This window comes from Sander vitreus, chromosome 15 (genome assembly GCF_031162955.1).
Source record: "Sander vitreus isolate 19-12246 chromosome 15, sanVit1, whole genome shotgun sequence".
In the NCBI taxonomy this organism is placed as follows: Eukaryota; Metazoa; Chordata; class Actinopteri; order Perciformes; family Percidae; genus Sander; species Sander vitreus.
The window spans coordinates 14963168-14990062 of record NC_135869.1 but is presented as its reverse complement, the minus strand read 5'-3'; the positions used below and the strand labels follow the sequence as shown (position 1 = coordinate 14990062).

Here is a 26895-nt window from a genome sequence, read left to right as displayed (position 1 = left end):
ACGACAGAGACAAGCTCATTTTTTTGTCCTTCGAAATGCTTCCTGAGCTCACGCTCCACCCAAATATGGCCATAGGAAGTGCAGTGACACTTTACTGCCCTCGACTACTGTCGGAAATATCGCAATTGACCAAACGACATAAAAAAGGTTGAGGCTAAAGCCAATGGTGAAATGGGATTTTTTTTATAAAGAAAAAATTCTGACGTAAAGGGGCGGAGCTATGTGCACAAATTATTGTTAAAGTCTTATTTTAAGATCTAAGTATATTCTTGTGTGTAGCCTACTGATTTTACACGTTTTATTAAATAGCTGAGCCTCGTTGTAGGCTACAGCATAGTTGCCACATAATGAAACAAGTGATTTCACTTGACCTAATGTGATTTATTTGCCATAGTTTGATATTCAATGTAAAAGGTGGTAGCATAGCCTACATGTTGCCTATGACAACTAGACTTTACAAAAAGTGAAAAGAAATACAAAGCAAATGGAATTTGGCATAAAGAGTCTTTTTTCTACAAACATAAAATAAAAGAATACAAAATACATTTCTGAGTTTATGCCAAAACGAAAAAAACAGTTTGACTGATTTTCTTTCGTAAAGTGAAGCAATTTTTCAAAAATGTAAACTGCATTTCTTATAGAGTTGAGATTATTTTGTCCATAAACTGAACAATAATAATTAGATCAGCTGGCCAAGAGAAGATGAAAGCAATCTTGGCTTTGCTTGTTTTGTATTTTTTAATGTTAATATTTATTCATTTGTTTACAGACATGTTTGACATCAGACCATCTTCCATATTGTAATTGTTTTTCCATTTTATTTTAGAGAAACTGCATTGTGATTTCACTTAACTGTTTTTCTATTTTTCTCTCTCCATGCCAGGTTTGCTCGGTGGAGATGATTATTACTTCTGACCAAAGGTGCTTGAATGAAATGAAAAGAAGGAGGTTATGATGTGCACATCAAGGCATCAGTTGTCTGTTGCTGAGGGATGTCACTGAGAAAAATCCCCTCAGCGACAGAGTGAGCAGGTTCAGCTGTCAGTCAAACTGAGATTCATTTAGACTACTTTTACTTTGTTTTGCCTAATGAGCTCATCAAGTGTTTTAATATAACACTTTGATAGGATCTAAATGTTAATGGGCTACTCCGGAGACAAGGAAGCTATCACAGACTTTACATAGTGCACATTAGGCCCCATATACAAAAAAAAACTAACTAAAAAGATTTCTCATTTTTCACAATCTGCCAATGAAATTGAATGTCCTTACTTCATTTGTCTTATTAACAATGAGCGAAAGCAGGAGTGTCACGATCGAAAACTGGAGAAGAGGCTTTTCAAGTTCTTAATTCATGTATATTTATTAACAAAACCAACACCAAAACATACTCAAACCAAAATACAAAAACAAAATATTAAAGTGAGGCAAAATAACAGTAACCAAAATGGCAACCTCGCAGCAAGCTGCCAAGTTTCTTTCACCTTCTTCTCCTGAAGCCCTTTTCAACTCAGCCTCCCCTAATTGGAACCTATCACCTGCACAGGTTAGGATAGGCTGCACAGGGTGAACTAACCTGAGCAAGCAACAGTAACACTTTTCAAAAACAGACTTTCTCAAAACATCATTACAATTGGGTAGATCAGTTACTGCTGACATTACTATTTATACATATATCTGCACCCACTATAGGCACCCCAAATATTATAAAAATGTCATTTACTGCAGAACTATCTTACCTATTGTTCTTCACCTTAGGATTGCCCAGTCCCTCCCTACAGAAAGGACCTAATGAGGCAAACCTGCATCCACTCCCAGATTAGGGTGGTGAGCAGCTGAGCTAACCCCCACATCACAGGCAGAACCATAGCAAAACACTTATGGACCCATAAACCTGCCGAACAGGCCTATGTCAAATAACAAAGTAACAAAACTAAAACAATAACCTGGAACATTACACTGAAATTAAGAATTAGGCAGACACCAAACAGTATTACATTTGGGAACAGGGCCTGGTGAAAAGGGAGAAAGGCAGCCTTTTCACGAGGAGTAGCTTAAATATTGCCCCTTTTTTGTTTTACTGTGCTTAATGTTTATTTTATTTATGTATAACAGAATATTAAAATGTTCTATTTACATTTTAATATTTCATCCTAGAGGATTAACCATGGGGTTAATATGTAAATAAAGGAAATAAAACATAATTTCCTTCATATTACCTGTGTTAAATTGACTCCGATATATTCTGTGTCAGTGCTTCGTTGTTTGACACTCCTACAGTAATATTTACGGTACATGCAAATAAGATTGAGCCGATGATAAACAGCACTTCGGAGGCCTCGTATCATAGGACTCGTCAGGCTTTTTCTCACTCCTAATGTTTGCGCATTAGGAGACATGAATGGAAGGGCATGTGCACAAATGCTTTAAATAGACACAGGGGCAATAATTATATGCTTGTATGGTAGAGGTGCCTCGCTTCAAGCATAGAAATTATTTCACACATGGCCATTATAACAGAAGCTGCAGTCAGGCGTGTAGGACTGACAGTTCACAAATGGAACCCTTCATTTGCATTAACAAAGTCAAAGCACATCAACATCCTGCGATTAGGGAGTTTCCTTATCACTGTTTACCAACAATAATCTACATTGAATCCAATTTTGAAGCTTTGATTGTGTCATGTGGAACAATGTATCCAATACTGAGAGAGAAGTTTGTTTATAATGCCCAGGTGACATAAAATCAAATCGGATCTGTTATTTGGAAATAATGCGTGGTATTGCAAATCACTGCTGCAAACACCAGACTGCTCAAAAGGTTTAAAAGCCATATTCAAGCCACTTTACATTCCTGTCAAAAACAATACCACAATTCAGCTGTATGCATTGGTCAAACACAGGCATTTAAAGAGATAATAGCTGCTTTTCAGCTCAAAGTCGATGATAATTACTTGATACTTAGGTGGCTCATGATCGGTATCATCATAATCGTCATATTGAGGACTTGGGTTGTTTACTTTTCAACTTTGTTTGCATTTTAAGAGAGGGGCCTTTCTCTTTGATTGTGAGTGCCTCCTGAGCTGTGAACGAGGATGAAATAACAGAAAGAAGACAGAAGAGGAGACTCAAGCTCGGGTCTGGAGAATTACATCAGACACCGTCTCTAATTCACTAATGAGGAAAAGCAAAAGCTAGATTTCTCTCTGATTTTGATATGTTTTGACAACATTTTAAAATCTCAGCAAAATTGAACAGGCTTTTCCTGTGTTGAGCGATACGACACATGTGACCCTTTGCCTTGTTTCCATGGACACATCATTGGAGAACTTCCCCAGCTGGCCCCAACTGTTTGTGTTGACGACAAATAACAAGTGAAGGATTGAATTATTACCAAGAAAAAAAGATAAACTGACTTTTTGATTAAAGTCCTAAAGCTGTGACATAATGGAACAATTACAGAAGATTGGAAATCATGCTTTACAACTATATGTTTACTTATGTTTCTTATCTTTTGTTGTTGTGTTATTTCTTAAAATTTTCATTAATCTATAATAATTATGTATTAATACTTTGATGCAATTCAATGCAGTACCAATCAATGTCCAGTCACTGCACTTTCTTCCCTTCAAATCACATGTAAAGGTCATTCAGACACTGTATTAATTTCAATCAGGAGAGACTTCGTTGAAAGTTGCAAATAAAACAATTTCATCACAACTCAAAATATTGAAATGTACAGAGTCTTTGCTGATTAGACTCCATCGCTATATAAATAATTTTATATAGGGTCGAGAAGCCATGAGTAGGCATATCTCCCCCAATGGAGTCTAGACACTGGTGGTGGTGAAGTAGCCTGAAGACTGGATGGAAGTACAGGAACGGGGCTTTTGGAGGCTGGTGGTGGATGGGGTGGAGGTGGGTTGCGCGATTTGCCTGAATTGACAACTGACAGCAGCAGAGAGAAGAACTGATTTAAAGCAGGGATGCAATTATGTGATTGGCTCGTGGAATTCACGGCCAATTCTGGTTGGTTTAAATGAAGAGTGAACGTCCCGAATCAGCTGATCAGTTTAGGAAAGAGAGAGAGGTGAATGAAAGCTTAGAAGTCGTCACGCTGAGCTTCAGTAGTCTTACTATTGGAGAAGCAATTTCTTTTCTTCTCTCTAGTATATCTGAGATGTTTGACACCAATGCAGAGAAGAGAGGTGTAATTGTAGATCGTTATTTGCTCTCAATCGGGTTGTCTCATTGCCTTATAGGTGGAAGTGGCAGAATGAGCATGTGCACACTGAATGCTTCCCGATGGCATGTTCACCAGCATTTCAGATTACATTATCAGATTACAGATCAATACAGAGCAACTGCTGATCCTGCCGTTCGATATAAGAGCTCAGCCCCAAGCTTGCAAATTGTACAATAGAAGCAGCAACATGTTTCCAGTGCTACCACTCAGATTTGATCCACTTTGTTTGGAGATGAGCAGTTCAAAGCTGTTTCCAAATATCACTTAGATCTAATCTGGATGTGTTTTGGGGCACAGAAATCGCTGTCATGCCCCAATCCAATTTTCTTCGACTTGTATTGATCTCTGACTGTTGGAGCACTTCCACTATATGACATCAGACAGAGGTTAATCTCTACACAATAAAACTGTGGGCCAATCAGTGTTACCAAAAAAGACGAGTAGAGTCGAGGAGTGTAGTTTGAACCCCTTCGTTTTTTCCCCACGGCAGTAAGCTTCACCAACAAGGCCCTGGACCCACCACAAACATTGTCTTTTTTTTTCTTCTCCATATTAGCTTCATTTGGCATCAATAATTAAATCCTTGTGATATTTGTGGGTGTTTTTCCTCTTCTTCTTTCTATCTTTTTTCATATTATCCACGCACTTACCTTAAATGTAAAACATGTATTATCTGTCCAAATGGTTGATTCCAACCTGGTCTCATGGGATAAATGATTCATATTGATTAAAATACTTATAATGTGTTAAACACTGACTCAGTGTTTCCGCTCTCAGACTCTCTCATACACTAATCATACATACCCTGCCAATAAGGTAGCAATGTTCCAACTATGTTGTTTCACACTTAAGATGTGCAAAGAAACACACACACACACACACACACACACACACACACACACACACACACACACACACACACACACACACCTTATTTAATAACTGCAATGAGGTACTCAATATTTAGCCTCACCGTGCCTCCCTCAGGCAGAAGAGTGAACTGGCAAAGAGCAGTGACACAATTAGGCTACTTACATTTTGACTCAGGCTAGATCACAGCTGCTTTTGTCACTACATGTGCTGTAATGTGTAGCCTACCTATGAAAAGCAGAAATAAATGTCCTAAAAAGTCGAATAGTGGTTATTGATCATTTGTAGCGGTGCATTTAAATAATATGTTTCTGCAATACAGGTTGAGAGAAAATGCACAAATAACAAGATGAGTCAGACTAATGTTTGTGTACTAGGTTAACCTTCAGGGGCACTACAGCTACAGCTAGCTCTATATTTAAAGAAAGGGTTATTAGGCTAAGAACTTCTTACTGCCAGGCTGCGGCTGCTCTTATTCCACCCCACTAGGTGGCGGTAATGTAGTTGTAAACCACCTCACCAGCTGCTAACACAAACAACAAGAAGAAGAGGAAGAAGAAGAAGAAGAAGAAGAAGTATAACGATTCTGCTATTTGGTAGCTTAGCCCGAATGTGCCTCTAAATATGTGACATTTGTGAGGTTAACCAAATTGCGGACACACTCTCTCCTTTGACTGCCATGACCTGCAAACCATGGCGGAATATTATTTTCTGTTGAACATGGGCATCTCGGCCGAAAAGGACTATTGCTGTTTCTGCTGCTCTTGTTGTTATTGTAGCTAGCGTTAGAGTTAGCTAATAAGCTAACACTGCTGTCTTCGCTCTCAGCATAACCGATGTTGATTCATTGCAGCGGGGCAGTAAACCGCAAAAACAAGGTAACTCTGGAGCAAGTTGCCGGCGTCAACAACTGACCTTAGCAATGTTTATGTTACGCTTCGGAAATCATTAGGTAATTGGCCTAGGTCAATATTTTAGGCAGGGTTGTATTGCACGATATGAAAGCGTCATTTGACAAGTGAAATTAAACACCAAAGTTACAGCTGCATGCTTTAGAAGAACACATCATTTAAAATGATATTTCTAGCGAAGGTCAGCTAACACCAACCTAACGCTGCCAGCAGTTATTGCTGTCTGCAAGTTTTGAGATGGAGCAGAAGATAGCAGCAAGTGAGATGGCTCTCGTTCTTCACAGCACATCTGTCTGAGTTGTAACGCCCGTGAAAGAGAAATCATGTCTTGCAAAGCCGCAACCAAGGACAAGAAGTCGAGCTTCAGCAAGAAGCTGTTCAGGCGAGGCTCTGTGCGCTCTGCTGGCAGCTTTATGAGCAGAGTCCTGAGGACACTGACAGCGTTATCACACTTTGGATCTGAAGTGCAAACAGAAGATGACAAAGATGATGGGGGATTTTCCACTTTTAAATCTGGTTGTAAAGATGTGCCCATGGATGATGGGGACCTCGCCGGTCTTCTGCCCGGAGAGAGAATTCCTGGAGTGTCAGGTCTAAAAAACCACGGGAATACCTGCTTCATGAATGCAATTCTGCAGTGTCTCAGTAACACGGAACTCTTTGCTGAGTACCTCGTTTTGGAGCACTACAAAGGCGAGGAGCTGGATGAGGACAAACCAAAGACCAATGGTTTACTTCTGCAGAAGAAGGGTCCTCTGGCCAAAGGAGAAGTCACAGAGCAGCTGTCAGGACTTGTGCGGGCTTTATGGACGTTTGAGTATACCCCGCAGCATAGCAGGGATTTTAAGGTAAATGTATTGTCAGTATGGAATAGGGCTGCACAAAATATCTAATTGCGATTATTTTGACTGATATTGCGATTGCGATGTGATTCACGATATTGGAGGGAATGATCATTTTTGTATCATTATTTTCATTGAAAAATATTAAAATTAAAAAATGTTGAAATGATAGTGTGATTTATTTATTTATTTTTATTTTTTTCTGGGGATCTGTACCAAACAAAGATTTTTCTTCAGTCTGTAGGATATGATTTGTAGGCTGGGACGTCTCTGCAGCACCACAATACTTAATTAAAAATGGTTTGACACATATTTTTGCCTTTAACAAATATTGCGCCCCCCTTGCAATTTGAATATTGCACTAGTCCATATTGCGTTTTCGATATAATTGCGATAAATTGTGCAGCCCTAGTATGCCAGTGAATGCTGAAATTATGTTCAGGATCTGCATTTAATAAAACTTCATGACCATCATATTAAAGTTCACGTACAAACAGTGCTGAGATTTTGTCGTTGCATGCATTGTAACCTTGGGACCCTGCTGTTGGTTGCAGAATGCTGTGTCGAAAAATGCCACCCAGTTCAAAGGGAACGCTCAGCATGATGCTCAGGAGTTTCTGCTGTGGTTGCTGGACAGAGTACACGAGGACCTCAACACAGTCAACCCCAACATCCGGCCTGCTATAAAGGTGTGTTTAGAAGACTTGGGCTTGTTATAGGCATAGGGTTTGTTTTTTTATTGGAAAATACTAATGCTTGTGTCACAATTGCTCAGCCATACATTCACTGGTGTCTGAAAAGCTGAAAATAGATATTCCAGTTTTTATTGCAGGGCTATTTTGTTACATTGCATTATAACTAACAGGTGTTTAAATAATTTTGGTCACTCAGTGTATCTTACCAATGAGCTGCATTCACAGTCCTGCTAAGATAAGCTAGGCTTGCCTGGTCTTGTTTCCTCTTGATTCCCTGTAGCTAGTTTATGACAACAAAATATATGAAGGCAGCATGGCTTTCTTATGAACCCTGATAGACTGGTATTATTTAGCCCATGACCTATAAATCGGACTAGTAAAACTTATTTGTGTTTGTTCAGCCACCAATTGAAGAAGACGATCAAAGCATAGAGGGTCCATCTCCTCCCCTCTCCGCTGGCTCGTTTGTACAAGAACTGTTTCAGGCTCAGTACAGGTAGGCTTTATGTCTAGTAAAACTTCCATGTTTTTTCCAGTATGGCCACATTATCTCTCTGCCATATTAAGGATTTACACTTTTTCCCAACAGGTCTTCTCTTACGTGCCCACATTGTCAGAAGCAGAGCAACACGTTTGATCCCTTCCTGTGCATCTCCTTACCGATCCCACTGCCACACACACGGTAAGTTACTGTCTTGAGCTGTGCTACAACATGAAAGCCTGATCAGTTAACAGTGCTCAGCTGAGATGTTTTTACATGTTCATGACCAATTATTACTGGTTTATAAGGTGTATACAGTAATCCCTTGTGCATAACTAAAGTAAACATTTACAGGTACAACAATATTTTTCTAAGGTTTTCAAAAAGGTTGTTTGTTTTACCACTTTTTCTACCATCTAACAATGCGCAATGTATTTAAGTTCGTCAAAGGGGTGACACCATTCAAGGTTACGAGAACCTTAAGTTAATATGTGTTGTTACAGATGAATTACTGTAGCCTGGTGTGTAAGGAGTGTGTGGGGGGTTGAGGGTGCAGGAGGAGCAGAAAACAGGTGTGGGAGGAGTGTGCACTTTCAAACCAAAACAACAGTGTGTTCATGTTATGGGAGTCTTCAGTCCAGAGAAATAAATCTCTGACAAAAAATGTGAAGTATGGGGGGGGGGGAAGCTGACCTATTTAAACTATAATTAATGTGAACCATAGCTTTAAAGCAAGAGAAACCCTGCTAGCATAGTAAAGTATGTTAAGAGAGTATGTTAAGATTTTTTATTTGTCTTAAATGTGTTTTTTGCTAGGCCCCTGTATGTGACAGTGGTCTATCAGGGGAAGTACTCTCACTGCATGAGGATCGGAGTTGCTGTTCCCCTCAACAGCACTGTCTATCGCCTCAGAGATGCTGTGGCACGTGAGACCAAGATCCCAATGGACCAGGTGCTATTCCTGTCTCTTATCAGCTCAGGGTCTGACACAATGGGACTATATTGTTACTGTCACACAATGTTAGCTCACTGTTCCTAAAGCCAGTTCTACCTCTGAGCAGTAGTTTGTCATGAACCCAGTTTTACTTTATGAAGTGGACTCAATATACAGGGATAGACAGTTTTAAACACAGTTGTCCTTAGGGGATGCAACAGCTGAGTGCTAACATTGATTAAAGCTGGCAGGATGAAAATGCCACAGGAGTAAATGAGGACTAAAGCAGTATAAGGAGTGATATTGTTTTTGATTGGGTATTTTGCTTGTTTCCTTGTTATTTTGTTTTATACGTAGATATTTTGTGTGTTTTAACATTGTCTGATTTAATGTTGTTTTGGACCCCAGGAAGACTGGCTCGTCTAGGCGTCAGCTAATGGGGATCCTTATAATAAACTAAACTAAACTATATTATGATGATTGTTAGTTTTGTAAAATAATAACAGTAAAAATATTAAAGAAACTGGACACTTCTTTTTACATGTACTCTTTTTTTCTCTTTCAGTTTATTTTGACTGAAATGTACTATGATGGTTTTCATCGTTCATTTTGTGATGATGATGATGATCTTGACATCATTCAAGAGAGTGATTCCATATTTGCCTTTGAGACACCAGAGACCTTCAAACTGGAAAACATACGCACAAAAAGAGGTAAATCATACTTAAGATTTTTGCAAATATACCGTTTTTTTCACATTAAATTGATTGAAGGATATCGATCGGGGCTTGTTTGTATGTTTCTCAGGAAGTCTTCTGGCAAACCTGAATCATAACAACTTGAAGTATGCGACAGAAATCAGCAGGACTCCATCTTTCATGCAAGGGGCCATGACTCCTTTAACTGCATCACCTAATAAAAACCTGGGACCAGAAAAGATTATCCTTCTGGTGTGTAACAGGGCTTGTACCGGCCACCAAGGAAAGAGGTACTACAATCCCAATATTCTATGTTCTGTGGTGCTAATTTGTCCTCACATGCCCCTTTCTCATGTTCTTTAAAAAAATAAAGATTGGGGTATCATTACCCCATTAACACATTATCCAGTTTTTGGTAGTTCCTAGAAATGGTAGCAATGGATGAATAGGCTACTGGTGTTCAAAGTTTCCAGGAGAAATTGATAGCCGCTAACAAAGCTATGCACATTATGTTGTTTTAGGTTCGGACTGCCTTTTGTACTGTACATGGAGTGTACTGTGACCTGGGATGCTCTACAGAAAGAGATCCTAGAGAAAATGCGTCATCTTTTGAGGCCAGGGGTATACATTCAGGTAGGAAGAGGAACAAGAAGTTTATCTGTATGGTAAATAAGTTGATGCTACACACAGTAAGCCTGTTTAAAAATTGGACCGACGGATGGATAAAACAATATTTTAAGTATGAGTGAAATTATTGTGAAATTACTATTATTGAAATTATTAATGGCATCCCTGTTTCTCGGATTACACCTGTAATGTATTAGTCTCACAGAAGTACTAACAGTGGTGTCTCTGTATAGGTTGGACCTTTCAGTCTTCGGGTGGTTGGCGTCGTTGGTATCACCTACCTCCTTCCTCAAGATGAGCGACCACTGTGTCACCCAACTGTGGAAAGGTCAGTTCTTTTTAATACAACATCTGTTTACTACTTGATTAAGGCTGAATGTATCGTCCAAAAATGTATATCGTGGTTAATTATGAATGATATGTTGTTTTGTGATTAAGTCTTGCAGTTACTAATGCAGAATGTATTTGAGCATACAGTATGCTTTCATAAATTTCAGCCTACTGACATAATAATGCATTTGCAGCCATTTATGTTGAAAGGGTCGAAAAACTGTCACAATAAGATTTGAATGTTATACTAGGCAATAGAGCCCGACTGATAAAGGATTTTTAAGGCCGATATCGATACAAATATTTGGTGTTTAAAAATCCCGATATTCCGATATATCGGCTGATATATTTAAAAAAAAAAAAAAAAAAAAAATCCAGAAACACGTAACAAAACATAAAGAGATTTCCCTAGCATTTAGTTATTTGTAGTTATTTATGAGTCCTCACTAAAATAATATGATAATGCTTGTTTTATTGTCACAACAGAACAGAGGAACATCAAAATATATTAAAGTTCTGATAAATAAAATACAAACTTAAGATATGAAACTTATTAAAATATGAAAAAGGATTAAACACGAGGGTTGCCAACAGGGACGTTGTAGAGGGCCCTCTGGTGGACAACGCCAACACTCATAACATGGTTGAAGGGTGTTTCGTCCGTTTTTATTTAATTTTTTAAATATTCATTTACCGTATCTGATAGTTTGGAAAATGCCTAATTTCGGCCCGCCAAAATATCGGTCGGACTCTACTAGGCAAGTATACACAGACTCTACTAGGCAAGTATACACAGACACAGATGTTTGGAGGATCTTTTACTTGTTTACTATCTACCTTTTCCAAATAAACACTGTATGTACAAAGGTAAAGACAGGCATGATCTTAGTTAGGTAATCTTCTCTTTGCACACATTCCCCATCGGTTCTTTTTCTCTCAGGCCTGCATAGATGACATGCCCTAACATGATTTTGACTGTTTGTTAAAATGCCAGTTAAGCACGTTTGGCTACAAGTCTCAGCATTGTTGCTCAATAGAGGTGCATGAAAGTGAAATCAAAGTTGTTTTTGGCATTACTGTGATTGATCAGTAGGTTCTTTCATGACAACTAAAATGTCTCTGAATTTTAACCTTGTCTTTATAATCGCAGAAATATATTTCAACTTTTATATTATTTCATCTGCACTTTGAGCGTATCTAAATGATTTAATTTACCATATTGGATTAACCCATCCTCTAGAGAAATTTCCTTCACACTGACCCCATTTTTAAATTGCTTGTAATTGCACATGTAGTACGCACACGACTTTGCCCAGAAAAAGCTTTTTTCACACTGTCCTACAGTGATATGAGGAGTATATAATCCCATTTATTAATGTAAACTACCTAAATGACTTCATTTGTTTCCCACTATAATTGTTTCCACTGCAGAGCATACAAGTCCTGTGGACAAGGGGGGCCGCCGCATGTGAAGATTGTGGTAGAGTGGGACAAAGAGACCAAGGACTAGTGAGTGAAAAAGATTAATATTTGCTAGAGCTCTGTAGTCTGTTTATTTTTATCTACAGTATGTTTTTTTTGCACTGAATGAAAAGAAGCCAGATGTTAACATTTGTTTACTGTAATCTTCATTTGAAACAATATATTGGATTTCAGAAAGCTAGATTGCATACACCAAATTACATTAAACCATGGTGCTCATTTAAAAGAACGGGTTAAATCATACATTTTATTAACTTGCCTTGTAGACATGACATCAGTTGTGTAATTTACTTAGACTGGGTAAACCCAGCCCGATCTGCCGGCGATATGCTTTTTGCCCTGCAGCTCAGGCTGGAAACCTATACAGTTTTCTATCCTGCTTCCGTTACAAATCTGCGGGGACCAATCACAAACTGGCTTATCCACCTGGCGCGCTATTGGCGGGTTTAACACGATGACTATAGAGAAGCGACGGCAAGCAGCTTTTTGTTTACATTAGGGCTGTCAATCGATTAAAAAATGTAATCTAATTAATTACATACTCTGTGATTAATTAATCGAAATTAATCGCATACATAATTAACGGTGCCTGAACCGATACTTTTTAAGAAAGTAAAAAAAAAAAAGGGTACTAAACAACAGTTGGTGGCATTAAAGAACGGCTTGTTTATTGCTAAGGCCATATGGTCAAAATTAAATGATTTAATAATAATGTATAACAATAACTTATTTCACTAGTAAATTGCTGTTGAACGACAAAAACAACCACCAGATAGGAAAAGGACATTTACAATAACTTCAAATGCACCACGAGGCTGTAGTTTACCAGTTTCATTGAACGCACCGGCTGTGTTGTTTCTCCGACGGCAGCTGCAGATTGTTACATCCCGGTGTTGAATCCTCTACAGTAAAACACAGTCAAACTTTACACCGTTGTAACGCTGTCAGCATTTTAACAGTATTTAATCCAGCTACTAGCTAGCGGTAGGCTAACGTTAGCTGCTGTTGAGTATTGTGTTAACTAGCGTCACATGCAGCGGGGTTTGTGTTTCCTGTAACGTCTGTTTCAGAGCAGCAGAGAGAAGCGCAGACATATCAGTGGCACCAGATTGTCGTCTGTATGCAAACGTCAATATGGAATGGATTAATCTGCGTTAATTTTTTTTAAAATTATTTTGACAGCCCTAGTTTACATTCAACATGGCGGCCACCGAAGCGCAGCAACCCGTTGATGCTGCTGTCGTTGCTACGTCACCCGGATCGTTGGTCTGATTGGTTGAAGGACTATCCAATTGTGTACAGAGTCATTTGAACTATGCCCGTTGATCACGCCTCTTGTGCAGTAGAAAATACAGAGCAGACTCCCCAGACTAATGTTCGATCTTATAAGATTTAGCTTGGTCTGGTGATAGCCAGACTATAATTTACTGTAATTTTAGGCCATTCGTTACCAGGCGACTAACAAGTTTGTCCGTGTAAGTGATTATGTAGAAAGCACAGTTGAGATGGCAGAATCAGAAGTTAAATTTAAAAAAAAAGAAATGAAAAAAATGCCTGGATCTTGCAGTGGCATGTATCAGCCATGACAGAGATAAGATGTTACAACAATCAACAGTATGATGTATTGAACCAAAGTGTGACCTGTGAGTGTCATGTATAGGCCCCAACTGAATTGCCAAATTTGAAACCTAAATTGATCAATCAGGTCATCCAGTCCTCATACCTGCGGCATGATCATCTTAGCATAATGTGACTGCTCATTAGTTTAGAGGGCAGCAACTTGTCACAGTCACAAAAAATAAGCTTGCCCACACATCACTGCACCTTCATGTGTCAGTTAAGAACCCAGTTTAAGGTGAGGCAAAATCTCAATAAAATTGATGGTCACATTGTGCAGGGTTTCTGTAGGAACTGTCAAGTTAACAAAGGCTATCGACAAGACTAAACCTCTTTTGAGCCCTTGAATGTAGGTGCCTCTGCTATTCATCACAATATTAGCTTTTGAAAAATACACTTAAAGCTTAATCTACTTACAAATGTGCTTAATTTTAAAGTTACGGTTTCAAACCACAAGTAAACACCAGAGTCTGAAGGGCCGCCTGCACAATCAACAACACGTCTGCTCTTATTATCTCACTAAAGCTAACTACTATGTGTGGTTTTTACACACACACACACACACACACACACACACACACACACACACACACACACGCGCCACAGTCGGTCCCAAGGGACATCCGGCGGAAGATCCAGCGGTGCCAGATCTTCTGGCGATTATCCAGATCTTCTGGCGATTGTCCAGTGAATGTACTGTCGTCGATCCAGCCTACTACTTTACTGATATAGGAATCGGTCTAACCAAAATCTCAAGGCAGATCTTATGATCCTCTTAAGACTTTGCTGCTGAATGAATGAGCTGCGCTTCATGTTCCCACAGTCTGTTTGGACACACTGAGGAGGAATACATTCCTGATGCTGAGAGCGTGTATCTGCACAGGGAACAACATCATCAGCCGCAGGCCTGCACTCTTGCTCAGTGCTTTCAGCTCTACACTAAGGAGGAGCAGGTGACCTTTTGACCACACAAATGCACTCAGTTGATTGCTGCACAGTCAGTAGTTTGACTTTAGAAAATAAGTCTTAGATTTGTCTTGGCACATGTCAGTGGTAAGTATATTTTGAATTATAGCCTCACATGTGTGTCCTCCCCACCGGTTTATTATGACTCTGCTAAAGTTCAAAAAGCCTTTCACTCTGTGGCTTTACTGTGTATTTGACTCCTAATTCTATGTTTGGAATAATCTGAGCATAGTCCTACATATATGTTGTGGGTTGACTTGCCTGTGATTGCTGGAGGAGAATAGAGGGAAATGAGAGAAAAACCCAAGGCCTTATCCTGTGTGGGGCCTATTTTATAAGCAGTGTGGTTGGAGCTTGTGCGTTTGTGTTTCAGCTGGCCCCAGACGATGCCTGGCGCTGTCCCCACTGCAAGCAGCTGCAGCAGGGCCGCATTAAGCTCAGCCTGTGGACGCTGCCAGATGTGCTTATACTGCATCTCAAGAGGTTCAGACAGGTATTTCAGCTTAATTAAACATTGTTCAAATAGAAATGTGGAACAAGATCTACTTTCTCTTAATTTTATTATGCATAAAGTTGTTGCTTTTCTTTATTTGTGTTTGTGTTGGACTTGACGTTAGAAATCTGAACATTCCCTTGTTAGGGATAGGCACTTAGGGTAAAGGCTTGATATCAAACCTCAATACCTTTGGTACTGACAAAATGTGTGTGTAACACTGATTATCGAGAAAAGATCGCATCAAATCAAATTTGTAGTCGTGTTTACTTATTCTTTGATGAGATTGTTTCTGATTTATATTAAATATTTTTGTCAGTTTTAAACAAATCCATACAAGAACTTGTCACTGAAACGCAGGCCTTTGTACTGAAACTCGGATATGATGTCGGCACCAATATCAGAAATGTAATGATCATCCTCAGTAATGGTTGTAGCTACTGCTTACTTTTCATGAAAGCACACATAAAATGAGACATTGTTCCGTCTAAAAAGAGTTGTTCCTTAAATGCTGATGTGTTTATCTTGGCCTCTGTTTCAGGAGGGGGACCGGAGGGTGAAGATGCAAAACATGGTGAGGTTCCCGCTGATGGGCATGGACATGGCACCTCATGTGGTTAAGAGAAGCCAGAGCAGCTGGAGTTTACCTTCTCATTGGTCGCCATGGAGACGCCCATATGGCCTGGGAAGGAACCCAGATGACTACCTGTATGACCTGTATGCTGTGTGCAACCACCATGGAAACATGCATGGAGGCCACTACACAGGTGATGCTACAGTATGTTACAGTTTGATGTTTTTATGTGGGAATAAGACTGTATAGTTATGTGTTCATCATCCTTGTTGACCCATTCTTCCGTTTGCTTCGCGCTCACAGCGTACTGTAAGAACTCCATCGATGGTCAGTGGTACTGCTTTGATGACAGCGAGGTTTCACCAGTAGCTGACGATGACGTGTGTCAGCAGTCCGCCTATATACTGTTCTACCAGCGGAGGACAGTTATTCCCTCCTGGTCGGCCAACAGCTCTGTTGCTGGTCAGTATTTATTTCCTACCGTGTAATATCTGCTGTATTTAGAATTCCAGTCAGATTGTGATCAAGGCAAACTAAAGTTTAGTTAATATTTGCATGAACATAGCCACAAAGGTATACCACAGTACCATTGTGACAGAAGGTTTGGGTTTAAGGTTGAATACTGAAGAGAACCTAACAAACAACCAATGTAAACATCTTAATTAGAGGAAAGCCTTACTCTGAATTTTATGATTATGATTTTAATATGCATGCAGTGTTTCCCCTACCATTGTTTTGGGGGGGCGGTCAAGATATGCGCAAGATAAAGCTGTTTTCACACATACAGGCGATTCGCTTCTCATTCCTCGCCTTAAAAGTTAAATTCATTTTAACTTACGGGCTGGCTACATTGCACGCGTTACGTATGCGGAGCAGACCATCCAACACTACGCTTCCACTATAATCAATGAAACTGGCTACACCGGGCACTGGAGCAGCACGTAGTGGTGCGTATGCTCCGCGGAGATCTGCTCTACAAGCGGAAAAACAGGACAGTCTTCTATTTATATTTTTTAATGCGATGTGTGTGTGGCCCTTTTACACAGAAATGGATCATAAAGTGTCATTATTGCTTTTAAATTAAACTACCGATATATAGGAAACGACTTAATGACTGTGAATGAGCGTATTGGCAGTTTCATTTTGAGAGTTTCTGTTTTTATTTCTTGTTTCCCTCACCTGCGTCCTCTGCAGTAAATCGATGTTTTCACAGCGCTGTGCCAGCTTAAAAAAACTGAAGAACAACAACAACAATCCCAAAAGCAAAAGCTCTCTGTCTCGCCTGTCACTCACACAATCCTACGCTGTGTGTGTGAGCTGCTGATATAGCCAGCAGCCAGCAGTTAAAACATAAATTCTGCGGCACATACTAACGGTCCGCATACTTTACGCATTCAATGTAGCCAAAGTCACGCAACCTCCCCCCACGCTCAACAACTTTTCGGGGGAGAGTCGCCAACCCCCCCCCCCCTGGAAAAAAAATCCTAGGGGAAACGCTGTGCATTTACACATGCCAAATTGTTAGAAATTGCCATATTATTTGAGGAAAATAACTAGATAATATGACTCATGATGGCTCTGAACCTTTAAACTAGAGTTTTTCTTGTTTTTTTACGCAGGTTCCACTAGTTCATCCCTCTGTGACCACTGGATCAACAGGTTACCTGGCAGTAGGCCTGCTAGCTTGGCCTCTGGAGCCTCATCCAGACGCACCTCTCTGGCATCACTGGCTGAGTCAGTAGAGTTTCCAGTAGAACGTAATGAAGATGATGGTGAGACAATGCTTATATATATATATATATATATAATTTTACAGCTGTCAGATTATCAGATAATTGTCAGATAATTCTTTGTGGTGCTGTCTTATGTACATTTTTATTACACGCACATGAACTGCTGCTGTGCTGTCTTCTGACTCATATTTAAAATGTCATAGTCATAGTTCCAACAGAAGCACAAAGCTCTGAGTTAGCTTTTGAGCTTTATAGAAGCAAAACAATGTCCATTCGCCCACAAGAAGAGACTGGACTTTTTTTAAATTCAGAAGGCCAAAACCCCAACCCCAGAGCTAGTCTGCCTCGCCGGTGATCGGCATGCCCAGGCCCCTGACCCCGACTGCTGCTCACACTGCACCCGACCCAGATGACCATCTCTGTGGGTGGTGGGTCCGCAGGGTGGTGGAGGTGTAAGCACCATGTTGTTTCTTCGGGCAGTGCCCGACCGGGCCCCAAGGGCGAAGGCTCGGCCACCAGACGCTCACCGGCGAGTAGCGGGCCCCAGACCGTTGTGGTGAAGAGCGAGTTGAAAAGGCGAAACTTTCGATTTACCAGTCGGTCTAGGTTCCAACCCTCACCTATGGCCATGTGCTTTGAGTAGTGACCAAAAGAACAAGATCGCGGATACAAGCTGCCGAAATGAGTATTCTCTGTAGGGTGGCTGGGCTCAGCCTAAGAAATAGGGTAAGGAGCTCGGACATCCGGAGGGAGCTCGGAGTAGAGCTGCTGCTATTTTGCGTTGAAAGGAGCCAGCTGAGGTGGTTTGGGCATCTGGTAAGGATGCCTCCTGTGTCGCTCCCATTGGAGGTCTTCCAGGCACGTCCAGCTGGGAGGAAACCCCGGGGTAGACCCAGAACATGCTGGAGGGATTATATTTCTCATCTGTAATGGGAACGCCTTGGGATCCCCCAGGAGGAGCTGGAAACCGTAGTTGGGGAGAGGGACATCTGGGCTACCTTACTTGACCTGTTGCCACCGCGACCCAAAGAAACGGCTATAAAGAGACAGCTTTGCCTTAATTGTGTCTCAACTCAAACCTTTGTACAAAATGCATTACTCCTTCCACTGACAATATTTCAAAAGACTCCACCAATGTTTACCAGAGCTCTTTATAGTCAGGAACTCTCCCACTTGAATTTACAAATCCCAACTCCAAATTCCATTATTTATTTTTAAAGAAGGAGAATAATGCAAGAACAAGGCAGAACGTGACGCGACATGTGTCACATCTGGCTGGGACTAGCATGAAAACATGCTGTACAGAGCTCTGGACTTTGGGAAACCTTGCATACCGAGAACATCCAAATTGAGACAGATGTTGTCTTGGGCTGCAGTTTGTGGTTAAATGTAGGTCTCTGTTTAACCCTCCAGAATACAGGGTCAGCATATTCCCCAAAAATGTTGGCCAGGCAAACTAGTATTTAACATTCACAGATCTCACTATGGATACTGCTTTCAAATTATGTAATGTATTTTGCTATCATGCTACCAGTTTTGTTACTTATAATACACAATTACTTTAATTGTGGAATCAAAGTTCTTATTTACTAATTTATTAAATTTATAATTAATAAAATGTCACACTTTAGTTAGCTAACGCTATAGTCAGTGAGAGTACACAACACATTTGCACAATGCAATTGTTGTATTTGTAATGTGGATTAATTGGGGGTTTCCAACAGCACTTTCAACGTTCAGTTGAGCGTCTTTAACAACAAATGCATAGATAAATACATAAAATGTTTCTTTGTTTTTAGGAGGATTCTCTGTCCGCCCTTTTGTGAGGAGCATTCAGCGTCAAAGCTTGTCCTCCAGGTCGTCCATAGCTAGCCCTTTAGCCTTCAGCGACAGTGTGATAAAGCCTTCTTGGTCTCTCTCTGCGAATCTGCACATGAGATCTAACTCGCCCTCACGTTTCTCCTTCGACTCTCGATGTTCTCCTCCTCTAGAGAGGATAGGCGAGGCCTGTGATGACAAAGTTTCCACGTCCTGTTTTGGCAGCTACAGTAGACACGAACGCTACTTTGGCAGCAGGACTCCCCTGTCTATGATGGAGAGCAACGTCAGTGACCAAGACAACAATAAAAGGTTCCTAGACATGATGTACTGCAGGGCTCCCACTCCAGTGGAAAAGAAGAGCACCAAAAATGAGGCAACTGAAAACAACAACCAGATTACAGCTATAGACCAAAACATTCTACCCGCCCAAGCTACCCCCTTCAAAGAACAGAAACGTAAGAGCAGTATCGGAGGATTCACTTTAAAGGCAGAAAGCACAGGCTCCGCGAAGAGTTCCAGCAAAGTGGAGCAAGAGAAAACATCCAAAAAACGTTTGTGCTCAACCCATAAGACCTGCACTGCTGAGACTTTTACCAGTACACCAGTGAAAGGCAAAAAGGCGAGCAATACTAAAGAAAAGAGTGTAAATGCCAAGAAAAGCACCTCAACACCCGGTGGAACTCCCTCCAAAACAAAGGAGGCAACTCAACCCCTAGATGTGACGCTGCAACGTAAGTCATTCGTCCGCTCCACACCTCAGTCCTCAGCTTCTCCCTCGCCAACTGCAAAGAAGAATTCCAGTGTCACTGAGAAAAGCACCACGAGTAGTCAGAAAAGGCTGGTAGAAAGGAGCTACAGCAGAGAGTCTATGCACGCTAGTCCCCTGGTTGACAGTCTCCGTGGCAGCTTGGTAGCGCGCTCTTCGCTGTCTAAGAGTGGGGAAAGCAACCGGCCTGAGAGGAGATCTGTGAGGAGCTCCAGCAGCAGCTCTTCTGTCACTAGTCTGCGCTCACCCAGCGTATCCACCAGAGACCTGCAGCGCAGCAGCAAATCTGAGGAAAAAGGGTTGTCTTTCTTTAAGAGTGCCCTCCGACAAAGGGAAAGCCGCCGGTCGGCTGATTTAGGAAAAAGCAGCCTGCTTGCCAAAAAGTCCTCAGAGAGGACATGCAAGCAAAATGGACAAGCCAAGGACATCGGTGGTGATACTGGAAAGACGGGAGAAGCTGTGTCTTCAAAGACATCTATAGAGACTCATGGAGGTGAGACAAAGTCAGAGACAAAGGAGTCTTCCAAGCCCCCCAGCTCTCTCAGTCGCACTCTATTAAACGTTGGCAAGTCCAAGTCTTCCACTTCTGAAGTAAGTCTCAAGTCTCCCTCTAATGGGAAGAAGCCTCTAGAAAGGATGGCATCTTCCCGAAAGCTGTCCTCAAGCATGCAATCTCCTGCACGTACAACAAAGAGGCCTCAATGATATATCCATAGTAGTAACATTGAATTTACATAATGCAGCTATTTTCTTTGTGCCTAAGTTTCAGTGAGCACCAGACGTATTTGCAAAGAGACACATTTTTGATGTTATGGTTTTGCACACTGGCATCAGATACATGTGCTGGCTTTGAGGTTTGAATATTGGTAGCCAGCCTTGAGTATTTTTTGCTGTACTGGATAAAAAGTAAAGTACTGTACATCATCTGCATATTTGGGTGCCAAACAGTTGCTTGGTATGCCGCCAGTTCTAGATATTAATGCAGTGTGTATTGTTACCAGTTATGCCTATTGAGCATTAGGTATGGTCTTGATGCGAGCGAGACCATCGCTTGACACATTAGATGTCTTCTGGCGAGGAAGGTACTTGAGCAGCATGCCATATGCATTCAGCATAACCTGTTTGATTATGTGTACTGAAGGCTTATATGACAGCTGACAGAATTCCCTGTTGGAATCTTGAAATCCAATGAACTCTCCTTCAGACAAGAAGCTTGTTATATATTTGAAGCGCTGCAAACATTATGTTTAGTTTGCTTGTAAAATATCCTGCTGATGAAACCATATTTAAAATGCAGCAGCTTGTGCATTAAAAGAAAGTAATCGCGTATGAAGCATTTTCACCTTGTATGCACCTACGATGCATAATTTGTTTTGTAGAATTAACATTATTTAGAGTAAGATGGAAATGAGTTGACTTTTGATGAATTAACCCCACTGCTGTTCTTTAAGCATTTAATCCTCAAAAGTAGTGAGAACAGAACCGTAACATCAAAAAAAAGTCTCTGGACAAACACTGAAACTGAGTTGATTCTCACACCTATACGCACACACATACAAAAAGAGTTTCATTCTGAAATAATAGTGGCTAAGCGTTCACAGTAGTTCTCATTGATTGTTTTAAGTCGATCAATCAGATCAGATGATTTTAAAGACCCCCGATTATGAACATTAAAATCATAGACATACAGAGGTGATGGCAGACCCTGGACCAAAACGTTAAAGGATTTGAGATGAGAAGGTACACACATTGAGACAAGTTGTCAAATATTTGAAAAGTTTATTTTTGTTTAATACTAGTACTTTTTTGATAGAAATATATTTTATCAAATGCATATGGAAGTTGTGTTTTGGAATGAAACCCTTTAAAATGAAAGAAAATAAATACACACATGTATGTGTCCGTACAGATATTGAAAAACTATATAGTATATAACCCATTTTGTCCTTTCCATGAGCAACGTGAAAATGATCTAAAGCGCCTTTCAATAGTGTACATGGAAACAAATAATTGCCTTTGGCAACATAGTAGTCTACTACTGTATGCATCACTGAGTAGGAATGTTGTATTGTTCGCACTTTGTATAGATATGTTGTTTTCTTTTACCCACACACACACACACACACACACACAATGTAATGTAATTATCTCATTTTTAATGTGGTCATGATTTTAAGACATATCGTAAAGTAGTGTCAACAGGCCTTAGACTTCAAATGGTTAAAGGGTACATTAATTTCAATGTTTCAGGGGTCATTTTAAAGAAATCACCTCTTTACTACACCTGGTGCTGAAACAGACCGATGGTCCTCTGACACTGATATTTCTTAAATGAGCATATTTTCAATTGCTGATGTTCAGAACTGTGACCACACACTTCAGTGAGCCAGAAACCTGTTTGCAGCGGTTATCATGACTGCGGTACCTCATTGCAGAAGACAATGTAATTTTTCTTTCTTCATCAGCCTGAAACAGAATATTGATAATGAGCCATTTAATAAATAATAGAACTCCATTTAGGCCTATACCGTCTCAAAGCAGTTGTTCAAATATGGATGTGTAGGCCGGATTTTCTCAACTATCAGACACTGCCTGGTATATTTCTTTTGCAGTACAATGAGGCAGAGGCAGGATATTGATACTGCAGCTGTCGTGATGTTTGCCGGCCACGTTTTTTGAACAATCAGAGTTATCATTGAATTACCCCACATGCTGTTGCAATACTCATACATTAGATACCAGCATTAGCATTTTAATGATTGAATATGTTTATGCCATTAAACTCCAACCGTTAGTAAGTTTATACTTTAAACATAATCTGACTTATAGATCTATAGTATTTCACTTAACTGTTTCTCTGTAGCATCTACCAGGTTTACATTGGTTCTCAGATGGTTTCATAAGAAATACCACTCAATTTAAACATGCATGTATGTTATTTAAATGGCCTGTGCATGGTTTGAGCAAATGAGCAGCCTTAATGGGCCTGGCTTAGAATTTGTGAAGTTGTTTTGGGTCAGAGAGGCTTTGTTTTTGGAGTAACCAGTCCAAACTCATTTTTCACATCTCATGATGTAAGAAGTTGGAAAGCAAGTTGAATGCTATAGTTTTTTTAACCAGACATTATTATTTGTATGTTTCAAAATCAAAGATTCACAACAAGCTGTTCACCAGGGCACTATTGGCAGGTAGAAGTGATATTTACAGTGACACTAATTCTACCCAGCAATGTTTTATTTTTTTTATTTACCAGCGATTCGTTGTCCACAGAAACGACAAAAACCCACGGCATGACTGAACATGACTGTCCTTGTGGGACCCTTTTAATGTCCTACCATTATAAAAAAATATACTGTGTTCAAACTGTCATGGACTATAGAAATAACATACTGCTGTTTACATGTGGTGGTATTCCTGTAGCTGCTCTTTTCTAATTAACGTAAGAATCTATCAGGAACCTGTGCATGGCACTTTGGATCAAAGCAGGACAATTTTCATTTTGGCTTTCACCATCTTGTTTGCCTGTTTTAAAGTCTGTAATTAAGTTGTAATGGCTAGTGTGCGTTTTAGAACTGGATCATGCCATAACACATACTTGTTTGTCTATTTCTCCAATCGCTAAATAAGTAGTTTATTGGATTAAGAAGCCATTCATGTAGCCAAAACCCAGTGCATTATAGGACTTTTCACCTTTTTATTTGAGTTTTTTTGGACATTGTAAACAAGAATCAGTAGACAATGTCTGGGATACTGTATATTGCTCATAATATTTAAATAGGGGTCCAACCAAACTTTTTATGACGCTATAGAAGAGTAATGTTTCTGTACAGAACTTAAAGCTGAACTTAACTCTGCAGCCTGTTCCCTTGTTTTCCAACCATTCTTCATCCATAAAGATTGTATTAATAGCCACCACATTGCCTACCTTTGTGTTTACAACATGTACGATTAGATGAGATATGATGGTTCATGCAGTAAATTCATTCAGTAGCAACTTGGTTGTGTTGTACAGTCTAAATTCGGTAGTATGTTGCAGAGCTGTTATAAAAAATCGTAATGTATGATTTGAATGTCAACCGTATCACCTTGGTCCTGTATTATGTTACAGGAACCTGCTGACAAACATAAAACCTTTTTAAAAGTCACTTCCAGTCATAAAAAACCCCAACAAAGCATTTGTTTTATTATGCCCTGGTGGTAGAGCAATAATCCAATAATCATCTCATTCACATAAGGAAACTGAGATTTAAATGACCAAAAAAGGCAACATGGCTGACCTTTTAAGAGCTCCAAGTTCAATTAAAGACCAGACAAGTACTGTACTCTATACGAGAAGTACATATATCTCTCCAATTAATCCAAATACATACCTGTTAAAAAAAGATTTCAAAAATCAATGTAAAATGTACGAGAAAATGAATTATCTTTACAAAATTGATTTTTCTTCACTGCAGTTATTGTCTATGTTTTTTTTATTTGTTGTCAATGTACAGAATTGAGAATAATTAAGGAATGCAGTATTGCATGAAAACGCTAATGCATGTATTTCATTAACTATGCAAGAGTCTGCAGCTGTGTAAAATAGAGAGCAGAGCATGGCTGGTATATCCCATTGCTTTATTTGCACACCATTCCAATATTTAGAAATGGTAAATTACAGACTATTTCATCTGCACAGTTATAAGGATTCAACTTAAAAGTACCTGATTTATTTTTTAGCATTCTACCATTTAATGATTATATATTTTAAATATTTTCTCAGTATTTTATTTTGTAATTCTGCTGATCTGTGCTCTCTGGGTGCTCTTACCAAACTGGTAGGTTACAACCTTTTTTTTTCTTTTCACAAGATGTTTAATATTAACTGTTGTACACCAGCAGAGACAACACTATGGATGCGATAATATCTGTGATTACTAAGTAGCCTCATGTATGTATGTATTGTGAAAAAGTCTTCCATTGATTCAGTGATAACAGTTTGTGAACCCCTGTTGAAATGTTCTCAGCTGCATCAAAGATGTGGCCAGTCTCTAATATAAAGGCAACTCAAATAAATATATATAGCTATAGCTGAATGCAAAAAGAAAGATAGTAAATTTGTAGTTTTATATTACAGTATGAACAAAGACATTAAAATGTAAGTTCAGTTAATACTTTTTGTAGTATTTATGCAACGTCAATCATTTCAATCATGGATGTGATGATCATGATCATGATTCTATTATTTTTGTATTCGAAACAGGAGCAGGAAGTTTAATAGCAAACAAATGACAACTTCCAAACATGCTTTAAAGCAGCACCACTATTTTGTTCCTGATAACTGGCGGATATGTAACATAAAGCACTCTAGTTGTTAAAATGCATATAGCAAAAGTTGATTAAAATTAGAGACTCCTGCATTGAGTTATTGTTGTGACACAGCTGTTTTGTTTTGAAAATGTTTCCTTTTTTTTAAGGTGAAACCATTGATCAATGACATTATCTGCATTGTTGAGCATTTTACCACTGAATCAAAGTTGCAACAACCACTGAAAGTGAAATACCCAAATACTACATTTGAGCCACAGACTTCAGATTCTGCAAATACTGTAGTACTACAGCAATACAGCCGTGTGTTGTCCTTAATAATAAAGGACTCAAAATAAGTAACTTATTTTGTGAGTTTGGGTTAAAATAGTTTTGGGATTTTATTTTTGAGCAGATATATGAGGCTTTTTTTCAGATGTAAACACTACAAACATAATACTGAAACTTTTCAGAAGCCTTAAGCAAAACAAATTGTAATGGGTAGTTTGTATTTTTTTTTTGGACGAAGCCAAGGAGCTGTGTAATGAATGAATGTCATGAATCTCATTTTAATGTTTTTAAGCTAACAAAGAACACTATAGTGCTAAATGCATAGCACGTTTCCCCTTGCTTTTTGACTTTTACTTATGATGTCTAATGTATCATTCATAAAGCATTTTGTAAAATACAGTGCATTGCATTTATGGAGATTTTTTCCACTTACTGTTTTTTTTAACTGTATTCCTTGTTTTACCAAGTTCATGATGCTCTTTATTCTGTTTTGAGGGCCTCTGTTCCAGCATTTGCCTCTTCACTTTTCCTTATTTTATTTCTTTTAAGAGTTAAATGTTTTGACATCCAATAGTTCATTAGACTGTGTCTTCTATGTTAATTTATTTCTTTTTTGTTATCATATATGCACTTTCAATAATTTTTTTTTTATTTCTCCAAAAGGACAAATGTGTATATACTTTGTTGGTTTACCCATGCAAGTACAAAATGAAAAATCTTATTAAAAATGTTAAAGTTCTAGCGGTGTCTTGTTATTAAGGTTTGTTTGTGTGAGTGTTTTCATTCCTACACTAGAGGGAGCTTTTCTCTAACAAATTGTCCCTCAGCATGACTCCACACAACATGTAGCTCTTGGATTTCATTGGTTTATAGAGACTCACTGATAGAGCATTAAAAAAAAAAGTTAAATTAACATTGAAGTTAAACAAAGCTTTGTGTGTTACTATTCCCCAGCTTCAGATTGATTAATGTCAGAAAAGTCTGTTATCTCACATTGAGCCATTAATGAGTGTAACCACTCAACAGTGGGCTCAGTACTCAGATCTGCGAGACTGTCCACAGTCTGTCTCCTTAAAAGAGTTTGTATTCTCGAAGCTGTCACAGTCACACGTTGTACCTTAGCAGCATGAGACATCTTTTGAAGGTGTTTTTATTTTTAATGTACAAAGATCCTCCTATTATCCCATGTATGAGCAGACAAATCTACTGCTCATTGTCTAACTGCTGCAGAAA

General features: G+C 39.4%; 1 protein-coding gene across 1 annotated transcript; it reads left to right on the top strand.

Moving 5' to 3' along the window:
* Window positions 1-5672: 5672 nt before the first annotated feature.
* On the top strand, window positions 5673-22188 carry usp31 (ubiquitin specific peptidase 31). Its single transcript, XM_078268716.1, has 16 exons — window positions 5673-6874; window positions 7423-7557; window positions 7965-8059; window positions 8153-8245; window positions 8861-8996; window positions 9544-9691; window positions 9786-9966; window positions 10198-10309; window positions 10537-10631; window positions 12065-12142; window positions 14556-14685; window positions 15072-15191; window positions 15733-15958; window positions 16069-16227; window positions 17385-17537; window positions 19298-22188. The coding sequence occupies exons 1-16, from the start codon at window positions 6350-6352 to the stop codon at window positions 20788-20790; spliced, it is 3879 nt and encodes a 1292-aa protein (XP_078124842.1). The 5' UTR covers window positions 5673-6349; the 3' UTR covers window positions 20791-22188.
* The last annotated feature ends 4707 nt before the right edge of the window (window positions 22189-26895 follow it).